The sequence below is a fragment of the Musa acuminata genome, chromosome BXJ1-9, assembly GCF_036884655.1.
Source record: "Musa acuminata AAA Group cultivar baxijiao chromosome BXJ1-9, Cavendish_Baxijiao_AAA, whole genome shotgun sequence".
Taxonomy (NCBI): domain Eukaryota; kingdom Viridiplantae; phylum Streptophyta; class Magnoliopsida; order Zingiberales; family Musaceae; genus Musa; species Musa acuminata.
Window position 1 is genome coordinate 43,526,954 of NC_088335.1, and position 27,518 is coordinate 43,554,471.

Below are 27,518 nucleotides of genomic sequence, written 5' to 3' on the forward strand. Positions count from 1 at the left end.
TTCAACTTGTGACTCGGCAGGAAATTTACTCGTATCTCACTTTTCTAAAACATGTCTTGACTCAACCTGTGAAGATTGAGATCAAGATTTTCCTATCAATAATAGTCTAAGTTTTCTTCAGCTGAACTGATATTAACTTATTATATGATGCTTCAGATCCCCTAACCTTTAGTAAATTTATCACCAAATTAATAATATTTTAAATATAGATTTTTCTAAAAAAAAAACTCTTAGCTAATTACTATGAGCTATTAGAATGGAATCAGTACGCATCAAAGTGGAAGCCTCGATGACCAACAACAAAATTGTTGGATCGTCTTAAAGTTTCTGAATGGTCTCGACATTTAGGCAAAAAGAAGAAATGGCATCCCTCAAGACAAGATCATATATACTACCTTATCTGTGACAAGAATGAAAGATGAGGGACTTTTACCGCAGATGAGCCAATTGTTTTGCCAGTACAAGATGCAACGACAAAGCATTCACATATCAAGTGTCAACAAATGCAAAGACTTTTATGACAGAAGATGTCGAATGGAACAATAAATCGAATGTGCACGCGATATTACAATAGAATGACAAGTTGTACAATGAATAAGAATTGCGATAGCAGGTTAACGACGTACCTTCAGTGGCTGAATTCTACTTGCTATATGACATGAGCAGAGTCTCCTGGTTCGCATATCAACACAAGCCTGTCTTGCGGGAGCTTGCTGGCCAACTCAGGTTGAACCTTTTGGTATTCCTGCTTGACGAAGGCAGCGGCTTTATCCGTAAGATCAGCATCGACCAGGGCAAGGCAGCAGCCTCTAAATCCAGCACCGCTGAAGCGGGCTCCGAAAACACCAGGAGCCTTCAGAAGGATTTCATAGAGATCTATCATCTCCTTGCACCCTGCATCATTGCACAAAAGACATATCATGGTGCAGTTGTATCTCAATGTGTTCTCCGTAAGATCAGGAAAAGGCTTAAGCAATGAATGAAAGGTCACTATCCTCCAAGGTGCATCAAGCAAAATCATGCAAACACATACTTGATCTGATATGCCTAGGAAAATAGGTATTGGACATACTGAAGATGGTCTCGATCTGAACATGCATTATTTCTCAACTCTTCATTTTCATGTCCCACCACTACTGATATGCCTAGGAAAATAGGATTGGTTTTGACTCAGTTTTCATCCCAGTTCCATCCCGTCCTATGTATAGTGATTAGAATATGAAACCAGGCAATCAAATGTAATATGTTAAGCTTGCTCTTTATGGTATTACAATTTACTTCCTCTTTTCTCGACTGATAGCTTCTGGACAGTAAGAATCACAACTACCCCATTCATGGCTCCTAGGTGCTACCACCGGTAGAAATAAGGAACTCAAGGACTACATGTTGGTTCTAGATTAAATTATCAATAAATGTTTCTCAATAGTGAAAAAGTAGCCTACAAAGCAACAATGATCAATCAAGCAAAGTAATGGCATTAACATAACATGGTATCTGAAAGAATTTCTATTTACCACACTCATAGTTCTCTATGGAACTGAGACCAGAAGCAGATATTAGCTTCCCAAAATCATCCAAATTTCCAGAAGCCCACGCCTTCAGTCCTACGATGAAAAAAAAAATAGCATAAAGTTAGTGCAATCGAACCAGATGATGAAAAGGCCCAGAAAAGAACTATATGCAATTTAATTTTATGTTTAATAACCCCACAACTTTACTAGTTGCACTGTTCAAGACTACACAAATTGGTTTCTTATCATTTATTCCAACTATCTTTTATTATGTCATGAAAGTTATCGGATAGTAGTACTGTTTGCCCACAGAATATATAACCAACAAATGGAAGTTCATGACAGGATCTTCATACATAAGAAATAAAAATATTTTCATCTGAATATGAGGAAAAAAACCTTCCTTAACCCGCTTATTTTCTGAGAAGTAGTGGAGAGCTCTTTTTGCAAGATTCGGTTTTAAAATACTCTGCAAATGGACAAGAGAAAAAGTAAATTAGAGAACCAAAAGAAAACAGTAGACAATGGACCAAAGTGTTCAACAATCCTTTACAGAGAAAACTTTAAGCGGTTGGCTGGTTCAGTGTCAACTCCTTAGCAAATTGAATCAAAATAAATTGCTAAAATTGGCTCTGATAAATTTTTAATCGTAAGGTAATCCAATCTGACATAAACCACTACATCTGTTCTTTCCGTTTTAACTTGTTATCAGACAACAGAATTATTTCATCAACTTCAGAAATAGAAAGCAACCTGTGAAAAGATTGAACAAAATTGACAGAAAGTGAGATAAATGCAATGGAAAGATATCAAACCAAAGAACATATCAATTCCAGTTTACGACATGGACATGCAGTCATGGGTAAAAAGCAAAAGGATTTGTCTTGAGTCTTGACATTTCCAAAATTTTAATTTCTTCATGGTACTGTACAACTGTACATGCTTGATAAGTGATTCCAGGGTATGATGGATGTGGAAGTGATGGTGACTATAAACCAAGGTTTGAAATATCGTACCGTATCAGCGTTTAGACATTCGCTCGGTACAGTACGATACAGTATACCGAGCGGTATACCGCTTGGTATATATATATATATATATATATATATATATATATATATATATATATATATATATATATATATATATATATATATATATATATATATATATAATTCGACGACGTTACCTCTCTCTTCTCCCCAGGCGGGGCGACGTCGTCGAGGTGACATCGCCTCGTTTATATATATATATATATATAAAGATTTTTTGTATATAAAATATATATATATATATATATATATATATATCGCCTTTAATATATATATATATATATATATACTGTCTATTATTCGAAACTGTATACCTTGCTATAAACAAAAAACTTCGGTGCATAATAGTTGAAATATCGAAATGGACATGTTCGTTAAAAGCAAAAAGATTCATGATGAGAAAGAAAAACACTGGCTGAACTGATACCCACTAAATTAAGCATTTCTATTGAAGAGATCATGTTTGCGCATAAGTCAAGAGTTACATACAAACAAGAGAGATAGATGCATGTCCATATCTTTTCATGTCTCACCAGAGAAATGGGACTTAGCTCAGTTATTGTTTAAAAGCTTGTTAGAACTAGTGGTAGACTGCACCAAATCATAAATTGGAGGAATGAATAAGTACCTTGTGTGCTTCAAAGGAGTCTGGATCAACTGGTAGGGCAAAGTAGAATAGATGTTATTAGACTCGATTCATCCTCACTAGGTAACTTAAATTATTAAAAAAAATTAAGTTTCACACTTACCATTGCAAAGAAGAGGTTCCAAACTTCCATTACCCGAAGCACTGTAGATGTGGAATAGTAACACAGCAGCATATATAAGAATTTCAATTAGAAGATATTACAAATCATCAGTAAAATATTTCATATTTTCCGTACTTCAATTTGATGTTCTAAAATATTCTATGAGAACCAGTTGTCTCATTCAGGCACAAGAATCTCTGCCAAGATGTAACCAAAAAGAACTTGTGTTGATACATCTGGGACCTTTCTGTGCATGTTGAACAATGTACCATCAGTAAGAGTACAAATTGCATGGCTGGCATATGTAGCACATAGATATCCACCTTCACCCTTCACCATGAATGAGACTCGGAATAAATCCAGTCAAAAAAAAGTTCTAAAGTTGGTTGGTCAAACACCAGAAGCTGGCTACAAGGCTACATAAACCCGAAGCTAGCTAGAAAAGGGCAATCTGGTATTGCAAAAGGAGGCTTAGGAAGGCATGATGACAAAGCCTAACTATAACTCTTATCATCATAGAAATTGCATTTGGTACTGTCTTGGTTGTTTATATTTGGGGGCCAAAAACGTGATTTGGAGGAATTAAATATGAACATATCATATCAAGATCATCCTCCTCAGCTGTGTTGACGCATCGGGTAACTTTCTGTGCATGGCTGGCATGTGCAGTACATAGATTTGCATCTTCACTATGAAGAACACTCGAAAGATATTTCCTTCACAATGAATAAGTCTCGGAATAATCCAGTAAAAAATAATTCAAGTTGGTTGGACAAACACCAGAAGCCAGCTACAAGGCTACATGAGCTCAAAGCTAGCTAGAAAAGGGCAATCTGGTGTCACATAAGGAGGCTTAGGAAGGCATGATGATGAAGCCTAAGCATGACCTTAAGTTATCATCATAGAATTTGCATTTGGTACTGACTTGGTTGTTTAGGTTTCGGAACCAAAAATATTGGTTTCGGAGGAATGAAATATGAGCTTCATATCATATCAAGATCATCCTCCTCATTAGTATATTTAATGTCACTAGGATATGAAGAAGTTGGCATGAACAACTTCTATTCAGGATGTTCCTTGTAGGAACCTCCTACCCCCAGCTTGGCTTCAAGTATCAGCTTGATAAGATCTGATGCATTAGCGGTGGTCAAAGGTCATTCTTGAGATGAGCATGACAAAAAGTAAATGTTACTCAAAGCTAGAAGGAATACTTGCTATGAGGTTCAACTCAATCTAATGGGTTTGGGTGTAAGCTCCCAAGTCAACACCAAGAGGGTCCTGAAAGAGCCAAGAGGCAAATGACAAACTTAATAAGCAATCATCAAGTCTAGCAAGCATCTAGAACTTGGTACAATAGACTCCATGGTTTCTTCTAGCAATTTTTTTGAGAATGGGTAAGATTAGCACCATACTATTTATTGAAAATAATAATGATTTCTAATGGAACAAAATTCTTGGTGTCTCATATGGAAGCAAAATTTTGGCCACCAAATTTATGATGGTTAAAAGCAATGATTTTATAGTCAGGTGCCAATAACTTGCCATTCTGGACTTGGATCTACGTGAATGTGTCAGAAAGGTACAACACAAGCCCTAGTTCGTTCAGTACAAACTAATCTCAGTGTGAAGGGATTTTGACAGCACCCCCTAGGCATGGCACAAGAACCTGAAATGGAATGCAAGCAGATAAACATTCATGGAAGCAATGGCTTCATGCAGAAGTAAAGGATCAACAGTGCAATGATACGCAAAAAATAAAATGCATATGCATATTCACATGGTGTCAGATGCCACATTTATATGAAGCAAAATAAAAAACTTACTCTAAAAGAGTTTCTGCAGCCTCTCTGCACTCTGAAACTCGGGTATTATACCCAGAGTTCCTCATGAGAGGTTCCTTTAAGCCTGAAAATGCCAATAAAATCTTGTATGTTGCTTGTCCTTCGGATTGCTGACATTTCTGCAGCTCTGAGAAGTTGGCATTATCGTATTTTCTTGTCTACCCAAGAAAAGCTAAAGGTTAGAATAGCAATACATGTTATAGAACGACATCCAACAGACTTGTTTCATATAATTGTGGAAGAAGAATGGTTAAGAACTAGTGTGAAAAAATGTTTAGATATCAGATTAACAAAGAAGTTCATGATAGACAAGCTTAGGCTAACCAGTCCCCTTAGGACTTCACCAGAGAAGATGTAAAAGAAGGTTTATCCATTTTACAACTTGACCATTTAAAGCGAATTGTCAACTTCAGGACCGTGAAACTGATGAATTTAGTCAGAAAAATAAGTGTATTCTTACTGGAAAACCAAGTTATGCGGCTTTGGTTGATCATAAACAAGAAAGCAAATAATAATCAAGCATGAAAAACTAGTAGCAGTCAATAATGTGAAACCAGGATGAGTAAAATATCAAATATCTGAAAAAGTTCATTTTTACCCAACAATAGTCTAGCCGTACCTTGCAGTCCATCCAGGTAAGATACCCATACTTCGAAAGCAAAATAGCTGACTGATCCAGGATACCGTTTTTGAGGTGTAGATACACATTCTCAATTAGCCTGCAGATGTGCAAGTTAACTGGACCAGATGATGCTTCTTTTATCAGAGAGCAAAAAGTCACAATTTTTAATGGCAAGAATTATATTTAAACACAAGCACACTGAAGAAATTGACTACAAAAAATATAAATCAGTGGCATTCCAATTGGTTTCCTGTTCATCTTTCCATGATGACACTTGGACCAAGAATGTCGTAACAATTTTTAAATTGTGTTGACAAATCCATCAACAGCACTGTGATCATTGACTTGAACTTTGCTCCATGCTGTTCAGTGCCATGCGAGTGTGGCTAGCATAGCTAAAGCTCGGTACAGAGATATGCTGGCTGAGAAAGATCCCAAGCCAACCTATGTGGGTTGGCACATATTATGCCTGCATATCCAGGCATGCCCCTTGCCTCAAAGGAGTTTAAAAATAGTTAAAAGAATCCATTAATATAATTTGTGTTAGGATACTTCTGATGTAACAAGATATTTAGTCACACATAAACACATTGCTTTGCAGTAACAAAATAAAGATGAGGGTAGAAACGTATGCAAGAAATAGAGAAGTAAAAATGTATCAGCACAAGAATATATTGCATTAAACTAATTGTAAACACATTTTATGGAACACTTTGGAAGAACTTACCGATCCAATTCAATATTATCTTCAGGACCTATGATTTTACAATTTGCTGTTTCCAAAGCTAATAGGTAAGCGATGCCAACCTGTTGGTAAAAAGAATCTACCATGAATAATTAGATCATAGAACTTGCTACTTAGATAAAAGATATCTAAAGAAAAGTGGAATGTTAAAAGCAAAAACAGTATCTGCTTGTCATCCAAAAGCATAGATCTAATTTAACTCGAGAGGAATTGGATGAACGTTAGTCCCTCGACAATTGAAGTGCATTAGATGGATCAATTGCATGTAGTACATCTGACAGAGCTATACATCCAAGATTGACTATTCATGTTGGGACCACATTTAGATGTCATGTCTTGAATATTGCTGGTCATGCATTTTATTGTTGTAGCAAAATGAGTACCAAGATTGATCTCATTATAACAGATTTTGAAAAAACATTACTCTTATATATAAAATATTGACATAATAGGCCATCAAATTATAAGTTAATTAATTGCCTCTCACAGATTTATGAAGTATAATATTTACCTCAAAAGACAATTTAGAGCTAAATTAGTAATATGACTAAATTACCTTGATTAGCAATTCTACACATGAAAACTCTTTCCACCACATTAAATTGTATTCTACTATCTCCACAGCATCAGTGTCTCTATGTGAACTAATTCAAGTGCATGAATTGACTGTTGCACCCACATATAATTTTGTTTTATAATGTGCAACTTTAGCTAGTGTATTTATTTTAATCGATCTTGTTACTAATGACAATATTATTTAAAACTACAGGGAAGACAGCAACATATACCAGATAACTTGACTCATCATAGTTGTCATCAATGTTCGCAATACCGTACCGTACCGGAGTTTCGACCTGGGCTCGGTACCGGTACGGTACGGTATACCGCTCGGTACACCCAGGTGTACCGAGCGGTATATTCAGGCGTGCCGAGCACTGTAGCAGTGCTACAGTGCTGCTACAGTACCGAACCGGTAACTGACGGTCCGCGTACCGGAAGCCTGTCGGAGCGGTACGGACCGGTACTGCAAACCATGGTTGTCATTGTCATCATTTTATAGTCACTGTACTATACTACGAGGACACAATCATCTAACCATAAGGATTTTGTTCTTATAAATCTCATTACAAAACTTTGGCATAAGTCACGCAACATTAAGCTTTTCCATGCAAATGATACAGCCAAGTTATAATTGGATTATTTTTTTACTTAGAAACACTCAATATGTCTAGCCGATCTGAAGATGTTAAAACTGAATCTTGCTGTCCTAAACACAATAAATACCTCAGCAACTCCTGATCAGAGTACTATCAGTTATACAACCTAAGATTTTTTTTCTTTCAACCTAATATCCTTTCAGTGGTTCTTCAAATGTATAGAGTTACATCTCAGAAAAATAGAGATGGATATTCTGAATGATGATTTGGCATGTTCCCATAAAGGATCTTTGCTAAATGATTTCATAAGATGCATTAATGTATCAAAAATATGTTTGACATATAACAAACAGCACTATTTGCTTTTTTTTTGAAAGTATATGACATTGGCCCCAAACAATACACAAGGGAGAAGTATAAGATATGCAAGGAATGGTATCATAATCAGTTTAAACAAAACATACAGCCGCGGAGGAGCTAAGCCCTGAACTATGTTCCTCAGAACCGCAAATGAACCCAGTGATACCCTGCAATACCAATTTATAAAAAGGAACTTTTAGGTCATCAATTTTGACCACAAGAAAACACAACCTTTCAGTGAAATAAAACCATCAGTAGTAGTTTTGACATCAAAAAAGAAAAAAACAAATGTTCACACATATAGTCATTTTCAAATTGCATATTCTAGGAAAACATATGCATACCAAAGAAAATGCTAATGAATCTGCAGATACATATGCAAGATACAATTATCGATTGATGGCATGAGAGCTATATGGAGGACATGTTTTGACAGCATAGTAAAGTTGCCTGAATTGGGACTTGGGTGTGAAGTATCAAGTCACATATACAGACCATTTGCCCCTTTGCTCTCAGGTCAAGGCTGCTTACATTTGACCCTTACCAAACTTTGTCCTTCTTTAGGGCAAAACTGTATATTTAGAAATCAATACATCCTGATATATCCAAGATTTAAAGTAATTATAAACTGTAGCTAGAGCTCCCAAGCATAACTGTGGTTGTAGTTTGTGATAGAGGGAAAACAATATATTAAAATCATTCTCGGACATCTACTACACTATTTCTCAATCTTTTATGTTCCTATACAGGGCATGAATAAATCAGTAAGTTTGCACAGAGCATTCTTTTGGGGAGAAAATTAGAAATATTTGAAATGATGACACTAAGTGAATTGGAGTATGGAGCGTAATCCAAAGCAACTTGGAGGCTGGGAATTGAAATTCCTCAAAAAGATTTGCTTCGGCACATGTATTATCGAAAGTAAAGGCCCTTTGAAATGGTTAGGAGTGATAACTTGTCTACCATGTGAAAAGATTTTCTCAAATGTTGGAGTTATCTCTGAGAATAGAAAACGAAGTATTACTAAAATTTTGGCTAGATATATTAAATGGGCCAATCCCTAAGAAATTATCTTAGATGTATGCCTATAGATGTTGTAGTTAAAAAGAGGTGAGACAAATTGTCTTAACGGTATGAGGAGAGGTAAGGCTAAAAACTATCAAATTAACTAAGGATATCAAAGTACTAGAAACAATAAACATAAATTTAAATACTATCAAAGTAACTAAGAATATCCTTGTTGTTATATGCCCTTATTCACAAGAAAAGCTATTATGTTGCTTCTCTTTGTAGATGAAGTGAAGCTAGAATTAGCTAGTTCCCAAGGCTCAATGATTCCTTTGGGGATAATCTTCTTGAGTAAGTACCCAAAAATGGCAACTGCTTTGAATTACTGCACCATTTTGGACATGAATGACTCGTTGCTTTGGAGAGTCTCTCTAAGGCTAAGCTCTCAGTCTCATCATTTAGCAATCCCTAGGGCTCAATGGATCCCTTGGGGAAATTAGAAGTTTGTTTTCCAGAAATTTTGGAAGGTAAATGTACCATTTAAGGTAAGAAAATCTGTCTTTCTTGAGCCATCTTTTCTTGAGCAATAAACTATATTCTAGGGACTTTTTAAAGAGAAAAGATTGGATTAACTGTAATGCATGTGAAATGTCTAATGAATAAATTGATTTAGCTTACTGGCACTAATCTTGATTATGTCTAGGCTAGTAGGCTTCTAGCCTGATACGCAAAAAGCTGACTGGTCTTCATTGAATAGTTCAAAACAAACTATTTGAATGTCAGATAACTTGCTTTATTTAGCAAATGATGTCCATGTATCACAATGTAGTTTGTGATCATCTATTTGAAAACAATTTTCTTACTAATCAAGCTAGATTCAAGTAGCAAATGATGGAATGATAAGAACAATATTAATCAACTTAAGCTAAATTACTGTGGTGTCAAGTCAAGCCTAATAAATCGGTCCAATTTTTGTGTTGTTATAAAGAAATCTCTTGAATACTTATTAGCAGAACTAAATTAAGACTCTACAACATCTACTTTGTTACTCTTGTAAGCCATATTTCCTGACATTTCACATACTGGAATGTACTAACGAAAATATAAAAGGGACCAACAGATAGCACTAAGTACACAGCATTAGTTATAAAACTGCTCAGAGTTGTAGATTCTCAGTGGTGTTGTACTCATTTCCTCACTTCTAATAGGTTCATATTTCCATTTATTGAACTTTCTAATAGGTTCATATAACCTTTTAGTGTTAAAACTTTTTCGTATTAAGATCTTGAGAGCAATATGTCTCAAATTCATCGTCAAATAAGATGATGAGGTGTTTTACTTTTGGTGCTCATAATGCAAAAAATATGTTCCATCTTTACAAACCTAGATGCAACTGATATACCTAGGATACACATATATTGAACACAAAAAGGATCTAAAATGTCTAAGCCTCAAACCAAAAATATACACCGAGAATGTAACCGTTGTTGAATAGACATAATAATATAAATTCAAAACTATTAACAGGGTATAAGTGATATTTTCAACCTTAGTGAGATGATGTCCTTTACTTTGCAATGCATAAAGTGCACCTCTGGGGTAACATGCCCAATCTGGTTCTTCAGGAATTTTTTTCGGGTGTTGAACTTCATCAACTCTGCAAAAACCATAAGCTACTGCAATCATACATTTTCTAATGTGAATTGCAGGAACAAATACCACAAAAGTAAATTGCTTAGCCATCATGGATCAATATGTCAGAAAGCATCTTTGACAGAGTAGCCTTTATAAGAGTCAAAATATTGAAGATGTTGCACAAAAAATTAAACTAGAATTCGTTTCACATAAGAAAAATGCAAAAAGACTGCTGAGATCATTTGAAATGAAGTTTGGAAAACACAATTTTTGGTTTACTGAGTGAACATCTGACATTTGAAGAAAACCTTATATCTTCATCAGATAAACTTTCAACTATCGTAGATTAGATATGTGAAGCAGTAAACCTGATTCAGCATTGAAATCAAATGTAATCGAAAATATGCTCCATTTGTAATAAACCTGCTTTACTGCTTGTCATCCTAATGGATGAATGTAAATTATAAGGATCAAGAATGTTTTACATGTCTCTGTAACACAAATATAGGAGTAGGTTTTTGCAATAAGATTGATCTGAGTGTCAAATCGGTCTGCAGTGTCTTTGAAACAAAATAAAAGTGCCAGCTTATAGGCACTACTCCATCAATTATAGTTATACACACTTAGCCATCACAAAAATTCTAATGTTAGTCAATTCTAACATCTCAGCATATACTTTTCAGACAATAATTCCATTAAAATGGATGAACAAGATAGTCTGCCACTGTAAAGCTTGTAATTTTTCATAAAGATCCATCAGAGGTATCACTATATGTGGGATGCAACTCACATAAGTTGTCCAACCCAGACCATAGTGCAGCCTAGTGTTCCCATCAGTCACAATTTTACAAAGAAACGGGGAAAAATCTGAACAAACTGTACATAAGAAAAGAAAACTAGCTACTTCTACAGCATAAGACAAAAAACAATTTTCTGAGATTTATTTGACTAAGATGGCCAAAACGCTATCAATGAATATCTCAAACCAGATTCAAAAAGTGGTTTATTGATGCTAGGTTGGGAAAAGTCAGAATATGCTTAAACAATCATACTAGACAAGATCGGAAAATATCAGCAAGTGCCCTAATAAGCCTCAATTATCAAAATGATACTGATAAATGTCCTGCATTTGCTAACGCATCTGAAGAAACTGAACAAATTACTCTAGGCCAAGGGATATTAACAAATAATCTGAAAGATGATAGACAAAGCCATCATTGCGACTGTATAATATGCTGATCATACCAAAAGCAATTTAAAGTCACTAACAGTCTAGGGATGTGAGATGAAAATAACTTGGCAACAGACGGAGTCTTTTGTAAGATTTTAATTAGATGAACCAAGTTTTTCATATCTTTGCAATCCAACGGAAAAGCACATTTTCTTCTGATTTCATTCTTTAATGGTACAACAAACACTGTATCAGCCTAATCTGAAAAGGTCCATACCTAAACTTTACTTCTCCATGAAGTTGTCCAGACCGTAGTATAACCTACAAGAGTATATTCAGATCAACAGCATCCGAAGCAACCAGAAATGGTTTTAAGTTTTTTAATAATATCTTGGAGCATTTAAGGTAAACCACAAGAAAAGAAATGTATGAAAGATATACTGAACCGAGGCAACAAAAACTCAACAAAATATATAGATATGGCATGTGGAACTTTTTTATTAGGTTTATAATTCTCTTATGTTTTAAGGCACTTGTAATCATCCTGTAAAATCTAAACCAACCAATCTTTTGTGTGCATCACGTGCTGGTCCTAAACCAAAAGATAATTTATCTATTAGGCAGCTGACATCCAGAACTTTGTAAGGACAACCAATATCCTGAATTTTTACCGTATATATAAACATTAATGGGAGGGTTGCTATGCAAGCTCCTTTGAAGACATGGGTACTCAATTCACTTGGAAAAAAGAATGCCTAAGCACGCAAGAGCTATGTTAGTAAGTTCATTTGATTATATCGGTCCATTACAAACCATTATATTGATTAGTTAAAGTAATGAACCAGTTCAATGATAAAGAAGGGGAAAACGACTGTGTCAAAACCCCCTATGATGTGGCCTATTTGGTGCAAAATTCTACCACTTGCATGTGAAAGGATGACCAGGACTTCTCGATAAGGCTTACTTTCCTAAAATAACACATCTAAACCACTTGCATTGATTTTCCATAATGATGAAATTCAAGAAATAGAAATAAAAAAAAAATTGTCTTTCTGTAAACATCATATTTGTACCAGTTACTGCACTCAGTTTTTAGTAGTCTATCTTATGAGTATCAATTTCAATAACATTTTTGCACAGCTAAAGATAATAACCCCTTAAGATCAGTGTTCGATAAGACAAAAAAGAAAGTCCAATAAGTCATGGCAAGGAGTGCAACTTTGGTTAACTGCTGCAATATCTTTAATCAGCATAACAATATCATAGTGCTCTTTCCACTTTGACGGCCATGTACAATACAACTACTTAGTGGAGATGTATCATGATACGCCTGCTTAAAGTTCAGCTTTGACCTGTCCAGAAAGAACAAAAACTACAGTTTAACAAAAAAAAAAAAATCTACAACCAATAAGAACTTTTGGTGAAATTCTATCTGTATACAATGGGCACTGTATTGTCGATCAAAGAATATGATTAAGTACTTTAGTTTCATGATCAGCGAGAGGGAAATTATTTTGCATAAACCATAAGGATTTTAAAGACTATGCTCTTACCTGAGCATCAAGTGAAGGGACAAAGCCCAGCAGTATTCCCATATTGATAGTCATAGCTGTAACGGTTCCTCCCTATAAGAAATTAAAAGAAACAGAAAAACAAGTTGGTGAATCCGGTTCTCTTATATTTTGGTACAGATCCTTATTTGATTAACAAATAAGGATTACATTTCTTATTTAATTTATAAACAAACCACAGAAATCATTATTTAATTTATTAACAAAAAAAATTACATCTCTGCATAACCATGCTGTTAATTACCATGATGACTTTTAACATGAAATTTCAAGTCATGCAGCACCCTAATTCCAACTTTTAATGGCTATGAGATAGGTTTTGTATGTGATCGGTCGGACTTAGTTGGTTTTGTTTAATTCATGCAGCACTCTTGCAATATCCGCCTGTAAAGGGTCACCTTACCCATAGCCTCATGCAATATCATAGGGACATGCAAAAACAAGTTGGGTTGGTGGAAACGAAACTAAGGATTGCACAAGTAATCATTTAAGCAAACACTATATAGACACTGTAAAATCTAAATGATCGTGCAACATAGGATCAAAGGTAGTTCACCATACACAAAGCCATAGCGAACAAGTGCTCATGCGACATCAACCTATCCTACGGCAACTGACATTTCGCACTGCAAGACCGTCAACCAGAAATCAACTAATGGCATACCAAAATCAGGGCTATATTGACCATTTTCACATACATGTGATGCTGCTCTACCTACAATGCTTGCATGTTTTACAAATAAAAAAACCATGAAACAAAAACGTTCTCAACAGCAAAATAGGGCTGACAGAACTACTCCATATCCCTTACAAGTTGCATAGGAGAAAACACTTGAAAACATTGAAAGACAATGAGAAACAACATAAACAAAGGGTCACGGACATGCATCACCTGCATTGCTCCGTGACAATACGAGGAGGGGAATCATCTTGACAGGAACCCACATGGTTAGACAACCTGTATTAGTTCTAGTAGGCTTCAGGTTGTAAAGGTTGCTATTTCCGTCAGATTCACGATTCTGTAATATTCGCGATCAAGCTTTCTTTCACACTGTCATCATTGGCACCAAAATCAAGTGGTCCCCAACACTTGATGAAGCGGTCCTCAATACTAGATGGAGCAGTCTCCAAATCAAGTGGTCCCCAATACTAGATGAAGCATGACCAGGAGGAGGATGGTGAAGTCCATGAGGTAGGATTTAAACTTGGACCTGGGGAACTATTGGGAGGATGAATCTGAACTTGAGATGCCAAACTCACCTCCAGATCCTCCATGGCACACGCATTAGCTGCAACTCAATCTTCATGAAGACTGAGAACAACCATGAACCAACTACCATTTTAAACACAAGCCAGAAAGCTCAACGATGGCCTCACGTGATAGCATAATACAACAACACTTAACTATCCCCACTTGTCACGGACTTAGCTGGTTTTGCCTAAGTCGTGCGGCACCCTTGCGTGTCCGTCCGCAAAGGTCTACCTCCCCGAAACCTCCCATGGTCCCTTAGGACCTACAAAAGAGAAAACGGATTAGAGAAAGCGTCTCACTTGATCCACAAGCAAACATTCCAGGAAACACTTCATAGACAATGCAAATTACAAACAGACTTTACAAGCTTTGAACGGTTGCACAACAAAGGGTCAAAATGGTCCACTACAGACCAAGTATCTCTCACTGGTGTCCACATGACACAACCTTTATTTACAGGCCTAAGAAAGCCACTAAACCCAACTAAAATAAGGCTGTTAAGCCTTCGACCATTCCTCTACATGTTGTGCAAAGCATGAATAAACAGAAAGACACGGACATACATAAGTATTACATCAAACATCCTGTTGAGAACTTTGTTCGTGACATTCTCCCCCACTTATTCCTTCGACATCCTCGTCGAAGCCTTTGCTGAATCGTCAATCTTATGCTCCAGCTACCATGCGTCTCTTGGCTCTCAACTGCTCTCCGCTGCTGTTTTTGAGTAGTCGAACCTTTGATCTGCCATGCTGCTTCAACTCGCCAATAACTTTGACTCTAGTGTGGGGTTGGCTGAGTTGTGTTGATCCCTGTTGGTTCCTGCGGATCCTCTAGATGAAGGAAAAGACCATCCTTACTATGCGCCAGTCTCTCAAATGTCTCATGCTACTTGAACTAAGTAGATGCTTGTTGGAGCTTTAACGAGCATCGCCTCACAAACTTCTTAAGTTTTGGGTCCTTCCTCCACAAAATTTACCCATCGATTCTTCTTTCACTTAGTTATCACTTCCAAGCATATTCGCATCACTTCCGCTTTCGATTGGCATTCTATTAGGAAATAAAGCGAATAATCTACTCTCAGTAGCACTGATCACCATTAGTGAGGATTTGACAACTATTGTCTTCTAATATCTTCGAAGGGCCTTTGAACCTGTGCAGAGCTCCTCTGCTGGATAGATAAGAGAATTTGGGTACTCGGTTTCGCCCATTCTCTTAAGGGTTGAGAAGGCAATGATTACTTGACTTCGCCCACCTCCTCAAGGGTTGTACTCCATACATCGAGCTGGTTACTGACCTTCACCAGCTCTTTGCTCACACTTCTGAAGCACTCGAAGTGTTTGCACTCCTTGCATTGAGTTAGCTACTGTGATTCACCTTCTCAATGCCATCGAACTTCTGGAATGCTAGAAGTTTTTACCCCAACTTGGAGTAATTCTCTAATAGATTTGGTCGCCTCTGGGATTGTACCGTCTTCTCCATCAACCCTGCCGCCTACTCCACTGAGTAGCAAAAGTACAGCACCGCGTACTGCCTGCTTCGTTCCTTGGTCGTGCACTCTTGCATGACCCGAAGTCCTTCACTTTCGGCTATTTTGATGAGAAGCTCGTTGACACCGGTCTTACGAAGTTCCTTGGCCTCTACCCTTCAGCCTTGTCTTGGTTTTTGGAGTTTGCCTCTGCATGTTCCACCTCCTCGGCCCCTTTCACGACTAAGCGCTCTCCCTCTATGAGAGCAAGGGATCAATGACTTTCACGGAAGTCCCGACTCTACAGTATCATGGCGCTGCCATGCCCATGGCCCTACTATCCGTCGCCTCGCATCTGCATCCCTTTTCTTCACGATCAGTAGATATGTCTCTGTGGTACTCCTCCGAGTCCACCTCCATTCTAACTGATGCTTGATTTTGGGTAGCTAAGTCCCTCTGGACTCGTCGTCGCTTCCTCGCCCCTTTCGACTCCTTGCTTCAATACCTTTGTGTTCTCCAAGCAGCTCCTTTTGGTCGATGGAAAGACAGACTGCAACTCTCATGCATGGCCTCTGCCATCACGTTGTAGGGTTTGCACCGATTCTGTTCTCCTTAGCTTCCTTGGTAGCAACGTTCGCTTACTCAACCTTGTCCTCTGACTTGCCGGGCTCCCTTAAGCGAATATGGGCTTTGGAGCAGTCCAACTCTCCAGTTGCTTTGATTATACCTCTGCATGATCAAGTCCCTCCCATGGGACTCATTGGTACTTGCATTCAAACTTTTCCCTCGGTGGAACACAGCCCCCATATGCTGATAACCAAGGCTTTTATCTGATGCAAGATTCGATGCACGCACGAAAGACCCGCCTCTGTGGTACCATGGCCTTCACTCCTTGAATCCATAGCCTTTCTTGTCGTCGTGTTGTTCACCGAAGTGGAGCTTCCAATAGCTCTTGATCATACCTCCGTATGATATAGTCTCTCACGGGACTATGTCGTGTGTATCGCATTGCCACAAACTATTCCACCACGATCCGCTGCACCATGTCGTCTCCTGGTGACATCTCTATTGCATTCTGATCCTTGTGGGATGAACTTGAATTATAATCCCTCCATGTGTGGCCTCTGCCCATACATCGCAGGGTCTCTTCCACCTTCGATTTTGTTCGCTCCTCTGGCAATCGACCTTCATCCACCCGCTCTTGGGTCACACCTAGATGAAGCACCGCTCTATGACAGTTCGTCGCCTAGTAGCTCCCGAAGTCCATCGACTTCGCTGAAAGTGGTGCACCATTGTCTGGATCTTGGGCCTCTGCCCCTACCAGCACAATCTCTGCTACGCACTGCTTCCTTCATGACAACTTGAATGGCAACACTATTGCGTATTCTTCAAGAGTACCTGCCTCCGCGTCCTTTTGCCCCGTGCCAAGGCCATCTGAACCCAACTTCGCCTCCGCAAGTTAAGTCGCCTTAGTTCTCCATCAAATGCTTCTCCGAGATAAGGTGTATGTGCATAGAAGCTCCCTTCGTCTTTGACACCATGCAAGATGAGTCCGCTCCGTCAGAATGAAGGACCCATGGAACAACATGATCCTGCTCTTGCCTCTACAAGAGTTCATGTCCTTGACCACCGTCCAAGGAAAGCTCTGTGCTTCCGCTCCATGTTTCATCTTCTATGTTGGCTCCCTTCATGCGGCTTGGGTACCTCGCCAAGTTACACCCAAGTTGCTCCGCTCCTCGTTTTGCATTGAGTTGATGGTGGCCCTTGCGCCCACTATTCCACGGGTCAGCCATCCCTTGAGTCTGATCTCCATATCGACTCCAAGTGTGTCTTCATTTGTGTTGCTTTGGGTCGCTCCCCCACTTGATCTCACAATACATCCACCAATGCATTCTCTTAAGCGAGATCATGCGACGACTCCTCGCCGCTCGCTCGGTCCATTGAGCTTCGTGGAGTTGTTGTTTTTTAGGTATTCCTCAAAATGTGCGGTCTGTTGCACATGATTCTCCCTGTAGAGAACCAGGACCTATCCCTCCTGGATATCTGTCCCGTTGGAGCAACATCTCTCTACGTTTTTTTCTCTCTGAAAGTTTCGGAGACCACCATCTCCTTGGACTATTCCGATTTGCTGAACAAACTGTGCATTGTTCTGCCTCCTGCAAATGCACTTGCTAGATTGTGACTCCACGTCAATACAGCCCCCGCTGCACCGCTCAAGGCCTAGCAACATGCTGAACTTGCTGCACACTTCAGCCTCCTACGGACGTATCTTTCACATGCCGAAGAGAAAGTTTCAATACTCCATGGCGCCGAGTTTCAGTCGCCTTGGGATGACCGCGAACATTCCATCGTCTACATACAAGCCCATGCATTAGTACCAAATTCTTCGAGTTAGCAATTCCCCTCACCTCTGTGAGCTTTGCACAACTCTTTCAGTCGCTGAGCAACTCATTCCACCTTGCATGGTCTCATCCTTTATCAAGCGTCTCACTTGCCTTGAGCACCATCAAGTATAGTTGTCAACGTTGAGCCGTAGCTCAAACTCAGCCATCCCAACCTTTGTGGGCTCCGCATTCTTCCAAGCTTGCTTGTTCTCGTGGTGCCTCTTGCGCAAAGAGTTGGTCATTCCTCTGAATGCCAATCTCAGATGCCCGCTCCTCTGAGCAACTCCTTTTCCCTATATCTCCATGCCCGTTTTCCCCCAAACAATCGCGCGTGTGTTGACTGCCCTCAACGCAGCCCCCCTAGGTCCCTCACATTTGCATACCAAGTGTTTCTATGAGTGCTTGTCTCGCTCTGATACCATCTGTCACGGACTTAGCTGGTTTTGCCTATGTCGTGCGGCACCCTTGCGTGTCCGTCCGCAAAGGTTAGCCTCCTCGAAATCTCTCATGGTCCCTTAGGACCTATAAAAGAGAAAATGGGTTAGAGAAAACGTCTCACTTGGGATCCACAAGCAAACATTTCAGAAAGCACTTCACAGACAATGCAAATTACAAACAGACTTTACAAGCTCTGAACGGTTGCACAACAAAGGGTCAAAATGGTCCACTACAGACCGAGTATCTCTCACTGGTGTCCACATGATACAACCTTTATTTACAAGCCTAAGAAGGCCACTAAACCCAACTAAAATGGGGTTGTTAAGCCTTCGACCATTCTTCTACGAGCTGTGCAAAGCATGAACAAATAGAAAGACACGGACATACATAAGTATTATATCAAACATCTTGTTTAGAACTTTGTCCGTGATACACTGGTCCAACAATCCTATCAGGTGGCTCAAAATCAATAACCAAAGAATCCTGGACTCATGCAATTGAACGCCAAAATTGACTTTCCAAAATTTAGCATCCATGACCTGACCTAGAAGACACTCCCGGAATGTTAACTCCGTCGTCTAAGCCATCTTCCCACCACATACAATAAAAAGAAAGCACATGAACACCAAATCCAAGAAACCTGCCTTAAATGCAGGGAGCGGTCACATCTCAGGGAAAAGAAACTTGATTGTCTACGGCAATATTTGTTGACCGATTCCACATGTATTATGAAATATATTGTCTACAACCATTATCCATTAAAGCTCTACCGCTGCTTAATCTATTTCAACATACAAATCGATCAACAAAATGAGGCGAGAAACAACGGAAACAAACCTGATGATCAATGTGGGCACCGAGAGGGCAAATCCGATATGGCGAAACCACAACCCTCACATCCCTAACATCCGCGCCACTCATATCGGCCACCTTGTTCCTCACCGCATCGAGCTGAGTACCGAACAACACGTATGAAAACAAAACAATATCACCACACCGCTCAAAAACACGACCAACCGGAATAAATTCACAAAACAATGCCAGATACAAAATGAGAGTTCGATCGCTCCGTCATCGGTTTAGGTAGGGGGTTTACCTCATCCAGCGACGGCCACGAAGAAGCCACCATCCTCGCCCGCGGAAGCCTATGTCCGCCTGGATCTAAAACGAACCCCCTTTTATAGAGAAAGATGAGATCGATTGACGCGCCGGTAGCGAGTGAACGCGAGGGGAAGTCGTTCGAGTGTTTGCGAAAAGGTTGTATACCTTTAAATTACCCCACTATTTCCTTGACATTAAAGAAAAGGGGATGGGATCAAAAATATTTTTAATTATAATTTAAGATTCAATTCAATTAGAAAAATATTTTGAGATCGATTGCATGGAATTTTTCTCATCATTGATCTATGCAAGACATTATTTTTGGCCAAATTAAAAATATTTAAATTACTATTTATGATTTATATTAATAAATTTAATTATCTCAAAATTTCTAATTATAGCATTTATTTTAACATCTTATTAAATGATTTTTCTCTTTTTTTTTCTTTATGAAGCATTAATTTTATAATAATATTATACCTAATGATTTAAAATATTATTTACTAAATTTTAAATCTAAAATATTAGTTTGTTGACCTGATTCATTTAGAAAGGGATGAAAACTCAAAACTTAAGATTGAATCAATCTTCACGGCTTATTACATCTAAATCCATAAATCAAAATATTTATTTTGTTCTATCATTAATATTTATTCAACTATAGAATGCATTTAATTCTCAGGTTTACAAAATAAATTTCCCCATTGTACAAAGCTAAAAAATGACATTTATAGCTCGAAAAGCAACGTAGTTACTGTACGTGCGAATTCACCACACGATAGCATGAGCCTCGCGTGTCCTCGACCGCCTGATCCGGCCGGTACCTTCATCACGATTCGTGGGCCCTTCGTGTTGGGCGGTGATCGACCACACGTTAGTTAGCATGCATTTATCGCACACTGACCTCGTCTTGTCATTGCTTGTCGTATGTTTTCACCGGTCATTTCATGTCTCCAATTGTTTCTTCGGCCACAAGTTGACGATGTCTTGGCATCAAAGAAAGAAAACTAAAAGAAGGGTTGAGTGGCTGAGTTAATAGTTTAGTTAGCCAATCTGTTCAAACATTACTACTCTCTCTCTCTCAATCACCATTATTAACAGAAGGAAGAAGTAAGGGATATATTTAAGAGATTTGTACTGAATCTTTTTTACTATTTATAACTTTGTTTTAATCCTTAATATTCCTTAAGTTACATATCTGCAAAATGATGGAATGACTCCAATACAGAGGCCAAAATCTACTGTTGTAATCAGAGATCTGCAGAGGAAGGCAGCTGGGTTTAGGTTATTTGGCCAGTGTTTCAGGTATGTTCTTGCTTTCCATCTAATCATCATGAGAATGCTTTTGTTAGAGTATCATCTCAAAGAGTTCCATTTTTGCATATGGAGGTAGGAGAGTTTCATCCATCTTTGTTGGAATCGAGGGTTGCAGATGCAGGCAATAGATGCATTTATGTATCTAATAATCATCAGAATGCTTTATATCTCAAATGGGGACATCTGCATATGGAGATAGGAGGGTTTCATCCATCTTTGGTTGAATCAAGGGGGGGGTCTGCTTGCCTGCAATCAGAATTGCCTATGTTGAATGGTTGCAGACTATGGTTAATGATGTAAGTAGCAGTTGGATGTCTGCAACATGTGAAGGAAAGGGAGGAGGGATATGTGCATCTCCTTTTTGGATTGTGACCTACCCTGCATGCCAGGCTTGTAGCATTTTAGATCACAAGTAATGTTGCAGTTTATAGGGGGTTTCATTACACAAGTAGAAGCTGTATAACTTGCAGTGACCAAACAACCCAAAATGAATATGGAGAATTTTCCGATCAACCTCGGATATCAGAGTCTGATTTCTTTTTTGTACATGTCGGAACTCTGGCTCGGTGAAAAATTGCTGTACATGAGATGCAATGATTTCATTTCCTGTATTGAGCTATTGGAGTTATCACTTGATTTTTCTGAGCTTCTTATTTGAAAGAAACACAACAATTTTGAGAGTGATCAGACCTCCAAATTCATTTCAAAAGAGATTATGTCTGCTAAAACAATCGACTATTAAGTCTTGACCTTTTCTTGGTTTGAAGGGCAATTTGGAGGAGCCTCCGTCAAAAAAGAGGAGAAATCAAGAAGGAGATACAGAAAAATCACACCTGCCTGAAATGTCTCAGATAACAGATAATAGAGAAAGTTACACAATCTTTAGTCTTAACTATTTAGGTATATTTATTGTACATAAGATCCGAAAAAAAAGGAAAAGATAGGAAGAAGGTGAGGGAACAGGACACACAAACAAATCTATCTTGACCTAGATATCTTACATTCTTGGTGTTGTCACGAGGCGGTATTGGTACTTAATAGGATATCTGCTTTCTTCGTGTCACAGGACTTTTGCATCGTATCACCAGCCTCCCTAGGCCTGGACCTGCAACTAGCTTTCTTTGCCATTTCTTCTCTACAAGCATATGCAGTTACAGGTAGTATAGTTCTCTTGAGCACATTAATTTCCTGCATCCAACAATGAGAGATTTTGGTGTCTATCAATTACATTTTAGATGGAAAAAAACTTTTCTTATCAAGCTATACCTCTAGCAGGACTGTTCTTTTCATCTCAGAAAATGCTCAATCTGCTTCCAGCCATTGATGATCCACTTGAGCTTTCGTATCCAGATGGTGTGGTTGAAGAGCCATTAATGATATCCTGAACATTAAGAAAGGAAAGAAGGATCATAGGGAGCCATCTATTTCTTGTTGGTCTGAAATTTTGGTGGAAGACAATCTTTTTCATGACATCTTGCATTACATATCATGATAATCTGATAATTGGACACAATCTCGATGACAATCAGAAGATCTAAACTTATCTTACTTCAGTTGATTATGCATGATGCTCAATTTTTTTGTATACGAGAAATTTAGAAGAGTCAAGAGAACAAGTGTTCTGCATGTCCATTTTATATATTTGTTTAGATCATGGTCCAAAAAATTATTGTATTTCTTCCTATTTGCTGATGTATTTGTTAAAGAACTGGAAATATACTTTCGGTTGGGATAGCATTATATGCATATAAAGTTGTGTGGCATGTAACCGATGCCACATTTTTTAGTATCCTTTGATCTAGTTAGAGTATTGTATTCAATGGATACTTCCTCAGCTTACTACATTCCTATATATCCACATGGTATGCTAGTGGAGTCTGATAATTGCTGCTCATTGTAACAGAGAAGAGTTGGAGAAAGACAAGAGCCATACTTGTGTAGAAACTGGGGTGTGCATGAGTGAGGGGTGCGGGTTGCTCCCAAACACAAAGTACTGCATGTTCTCCTCAGCAAGATCTCTAAGTCTGTCAAGTTCTGGCAGTATGACCATTGCAAGATCTGGTCGATCCTTCCGTCTGAGCTCTGCACACTTCAGTGCCAACTTGGCTAACCTTAATGCTTCCTCAACTGGCCAATCTGGTACTGATTGGTCCAACATCTCTGTGAACGTTCCTCTCTCAATTGCACGCTCCATATAGTGTGCCAACCCCATGGGAGATTTGCTAGTGATAATTTGCAACAATATGATTCCAAGAGAGTATATATCAGACTTTACACCGAGCATGCCAGTTTGCTGATACTCCGGGTCGATATAGCAGAATGTGCCAGCAGTGGCTGTCATGCAATACTGGGTGGTATGGTCTGCTGCAGTTGGTGGAACCAACCGGGCAAGTCCAACATCGCTGATCTTGCTGACGTAATTCCTGTCAAGGAGGATGTTGGCAGGCTTAAGGTCTCTGTGAACCAGTGGCTCTGGTTTAGTCTGGTGTAGAAAGAGGAGGCCTGTGCCAATCTCTGCAGCAATCCGGAACCTATGCTGCCAAGGAATGGGTGGTGTATTCCCTCGCCTGAATAAGCAATCTTCCAAGCTTCCATTTGCCATGTACTCATACACAAGGCAGCCATGTTCTGGGCAAGCGCCCAGCAGTAGAACCATATTTGGATGTCGGATGCAGCATAATATTTCAACCTGTGTATGGGAGATGATACAATAAAAATGTTACACATATACACCTATATGACTCGATGTGCTAATTGCTGCATTTTGCATAGATAGTGCTTGCTCTGAATGTATGTGTAAATTGTAAATTTTCAGAGTTCTGATAGTTTGAAGCATTGTTGTATGTGTTTCATACCTCTCGCTGAAACTGCGTTCTGCCTTGGGCAGCATCTGGACGCAGAACCTTAATGGCAACGGGCGTATGATCCAGATAACCTCTGTAAACAGGTCCATAACCACCTTCTCCAATTTTCCTGTCCTGTGCATAATGGTCAGTGGCTACTTCTATCTCCTCTATTGTGTACTTCCTATAACTGAGACTTGTATGTGACAGTGCTTCAAAATCATTCTTCTCAGTCTCTGCAATCACCTCTCCTCTGATGTTCTTTTGTGATTTTGACACTGCAATTTTTCTGGATGCTTCGGCAGTCTCTCTTTGTGCAAAAACATTAGCCGCTTCTTTCACCAGTTGAGCTTCTTCTAATCTTGGCTCGTCCTCCATCTTCCAGCGTTGCAGCTCCATTGCCTGCAGCAAAGGCATCGTCTGAAAACAAGTTCAATCTTTGTGACAGCAATGGATAAATTACCTTCTGTTTAGCTGTCAGTGCTTCTCTGCGTGCTGTGCTGTACATGTCCATGGTTTGCTTGAGTTCTAATCTCAGCCTGTTCAGCTTAGCTTCAACATCTTCCTGAAATTTCAAAGGTAATATTCACATTCTGCTATGGCATTGGTTAGTGGTTTCTTATATACCAGTGATTGTGAAAACTTGAAAGCTGGCCTTGGCTTTGCTTTACTTCTCTTTTTCTTTACTATCCCATGTAGTCAAACTCACCTTAGGCTGAGATGATAGACTCTCACTAGATAGGGAAGCGACCTCATTTCCAGATGAGCATGATGATTCAGAATTGCAATCATAGGTGTCTGAAATGTTTGACAATCTTGGAGGATAGGAGCGGGCATTGGCAAGTGATTTATCGCCATCAATCATCATCTCTCCATTAGATTTTTTGGTTGAAACACATGTTCCCCTAGTAAAAGGTGACCTAATTGAGGCATTAAGCCTAATGTTCAGCATTGGAGGGTAAATTTCATATGCAATTTTTTCTTGATTTATGGAAATTCTTACTTGATCGATTCATCCTCTCTTTGCAGATTCCGTGGAGCAAATGCAGCTTCACTTGGCATTAGGAAATTCCGATCTTCAGGAACAGAAGTAGCAAAAAACTTGTGTTAACAGGGGAAAAGAAGAGACTGCAATGGTACCTATACTGATGGCAACACAGACCTTTCATGTCATTCTTGTGACTATGGTCCAGTGAGTCAGGTCTAACACTTGAAAGGCCTTGGATTTGCTTCTGGAGAAGAGAGAAGGCTGGAGCTGGCCGGACGGCATTCTTCACGGAGGATACCTTCCCCTTATGGATGAGGTAGACAGTACAGAAATCAGGCACACCTTTGTAGATATTGGTACTGATGTCTGAGTTTCTGAATGATCTGAGGAAAATATGACAGAGTTGGTGTTGAAAGACATATTTTTCAGCCCAAACAGATTTCGACTTTAGTTGTAGAAGTGCTCAAGTGATTTAAGATCACCTGACAAATCCACCTCTTGATGATGATGAACCAACCACTAGCTTTTCAATTGCAGCATCAGCAACGAACCCTATGATCGCTTTGGCAACATCAGTGTCTTCAAGTATGACATCTTTGTTATATACCTGTTGAGGAATACTCAAATTTGATATCCGTAAGTTAGTGCATGAATTGGGTGATCAGCTGGAATCTGTTCAAAGAAGGAAGCAGAAGAAGAAATTGTCCATGCTGTGGATTTTCTCGAGTCGGTGACAATGTCAACTACCCTTCACCAGGGCTTCCTCAATGAGGTATAATGGTATATCACTAGACTCTTAGCATTATCCTAGTTTGTAGAGGAACACTGTCTGATCTTAAGATATTGCTACAGCCACAGGAGATAAGATATAACCATATCTATTGCTCAATTTATCGTTTGCTAAGGAAGAAACAACCAATCCTTCACCATTTGTGGGTGTGTGGAAATGATCTAAACATATCTGATGTTGAAAATTCTTTAATATAACCTCACGGTATCTTAATTGATCCTTTTTCTATTGCTGGCCAGGAAAGGACCAGCAGGTTCATCATCATTTGTGGGGCTATGGAAGTGGTCTTAACATTGAAATTTTTGGATGTAACCGCAAGGTATCTTCATCGATCCTAAACTCATCACCTTCTCGAAAAGGAACAGCAGATTCGTCACCACATTCGAAAAAGGGAGTCATTATGCATCACCGAGCAGGTATCACCAAGCCTCAGACACAATTATTCAAACAGGTAATCTGCTATGTCTAAGATGATCATGGCTTTCAATGGCCTCTGTTAATTTTCTTGTACTCACATCAATAATTGAACAGTAGATTGGTCGAAGTAATCACTAGATTGAAATTTACTATGTTAAACTCTAAAATGAAAGCAAAGATGACTCACATCCTTTCTTGTGCAAAAGCATCGAAAAGGGACAAAAACGTCCCTTGCATCATCTCCATACCCCGCTGCAATGCATCAAAAAGAGAAGGGAGAGTCGTTACAACAAAGATTTCATGAAGACAAGGCTGGATCAAACGAGAACCAGGGGCAAGTCCGCTTACACTTGGTGTTGACATGGATGAGGGTGAGGGTTTGGCCTTTGGTGACAACATTGTCCAGAGCCCATCTGAAGGCAGCGTGGCTGCTCTTGTCCCTGTCGACGGCCACTGCTACCAGTTGGCGTGCTTGGCCATCCGACTGCTCTTTCTGTGACATGACTCTCTGCATTGCTTGGAATCGGCCATTCTCCATCATGTCAGGAGCAAGATGATGAGCCGCATCATGGACAGCAGAAAGAAGAGAGAGCTTACCACCACAGTGCAGCCCCTCTCCTTCGTTCCTTCGGTCCTTGGGTTCCTTCTCTTTCTCTCTCTAGCAGATAGCGTATGCTCTTTTTCTTGGTAATTCCTCTCTCTCTCTCTCTCTCTATGAGTATATGTTGAATGCCTCTTCTTTATATCAGTTGAGGCTCTGCGTGGATGTGGCTGTCGGTTTTCTGTTGCAGCCATGCACGTACTGCGATGTATCCATGCTGTCATGCAGAGTTGGCTGGTGCTGTTTCGGCTTCTGCATCGTTTTGGACTGTTACGATTGCGTGGCGTGGGACATTTCCCTTAACAAAATGACAGCAAACAAAGCCGAGGGTTAATTAAGATATACAATATTTTTTAAAATGTTAATTAATACAATCGGTAATGATATAGATTATTGTTAGTAATATTTTGAAATCAAATCCCACCTTAACTTTAAGATAAAATAGTAGATATAAAATCACACATGTATTATCGTAATATATTATACAGCAAAGTGACATA

The 27,518-nt window shown here is 39.0% G+C and overlaps 2 protein-coding genes and 1 long non-coding RNA gene across 4 annotated transcripts; 1 reads left to right on the forward strand and 2 right to left on the reverse strand.

Moving 5' to 3' along the window:
- Nucleotides 1–466: 466 nt before the first annotated feature.
- On the reverse strand, nucleotides 467–20,217 carry LOC103998737 (galacturonokinase). Its single transcript, XM_009420300.3, has 14 exons — nucleotides 20,058–20,217; nucleotides 19,799–19,912; nucleotides 13,405–13,476; nucleotides 12,129–12,172; nucleotides 10,594–10,702; nucleotides 8,142–8,204; nucleotides 6,503–6,582; nucleotides 5,773–5,872; nucleotides 5,136–5,311; nucleotides 3,313–3,353; nucleotides 3,192–3,220; nucleotides 1,911–1,980; nucleotides 1,515–1,604; nucleotides 467–894 (listed from the first exon to the last, which is right to left on the reverse strand). Exons 1-14 carry the CDS (start codon nucleotides 20,088–20,090, stop codon nucleotides 650–652), a joined length of 1,266 nt encoding a protein of 421 aa, XP_009418575.2. The 5' UTR covers nucleotides 20,091–20,217; the 3' UTR covers nucleotides 467–649.
- An 841-nt stretch (nucleotides 20,218–21,058) lies between these two features.
- Nucleotides 21,059–27,271, forward strand: LOC135593653 (uncharacterized). Its single transcript, XR_010479754.1, has 8 exons — nucleotides 21,059–21,172; nucleotides 21,291–21,367; nucleotides 21,452–22,536; nucleotides 23,283–24,369; nucleotides 24,608–24,801; nucleotides 25,252–25,982; nucleotides 26,240–26,451; nucleotides 26,624–27,271. It is a non-coding gene; the product is annotated as an uncharacterized LOC135593653 (long non-coding RNA).
- LOC135593651 (U-box domain-containing protein 35-like) lies at nucleotides 22,429–27,227 on the reverse strand. 2 transcript variants are annotated; one of them, XM_065083851.1, is made up of 12 exons: nucleotides 27,015–27,227; nucleotides 26,766–26,925; nucleotides 26,605–26,669; nucleotides 25,693–25,817; nucleotides 25,385–25,593; nucleotides 25,226–25,298; nucleotides 24,932–25,142; nucleotides 24,686–24,787; nucleotides 24,235–24,624; nucleotides 23,313–24,068; nucleotides 22,646–22,760; nucleotides 22,429–22,567 (listed from the first exon to the last, which is right to left on the reverse strand). In XM_065083851.1, the coding sequence occupies exons 1-11, from the start codon at nucleotides 27,210–27,212 to the stop codon at nucleotides 22,671–22,673; spliced, it is 2,379 nt and encodes a 792-aa protein (XP_064939923.1). In that variant the 5' UTR covers nucleotides 27,213–27,227; the 3' UTR covers nucleotides 22,429–22,567; nucleotides 22,646–22,670. The 2 variants fall into 2 exon arrangements, with proteins under 2 accessions (XP_064939923.1, XP_064939924.1); XM_065083852.1 differs by lacking the exon at nucleotides 27,015–27,227 and having other exon boundaries at nucleotides 26,766–27,006.
- Nucleotides 27,272–27,518: the final 247 nt, after the last annotated feature.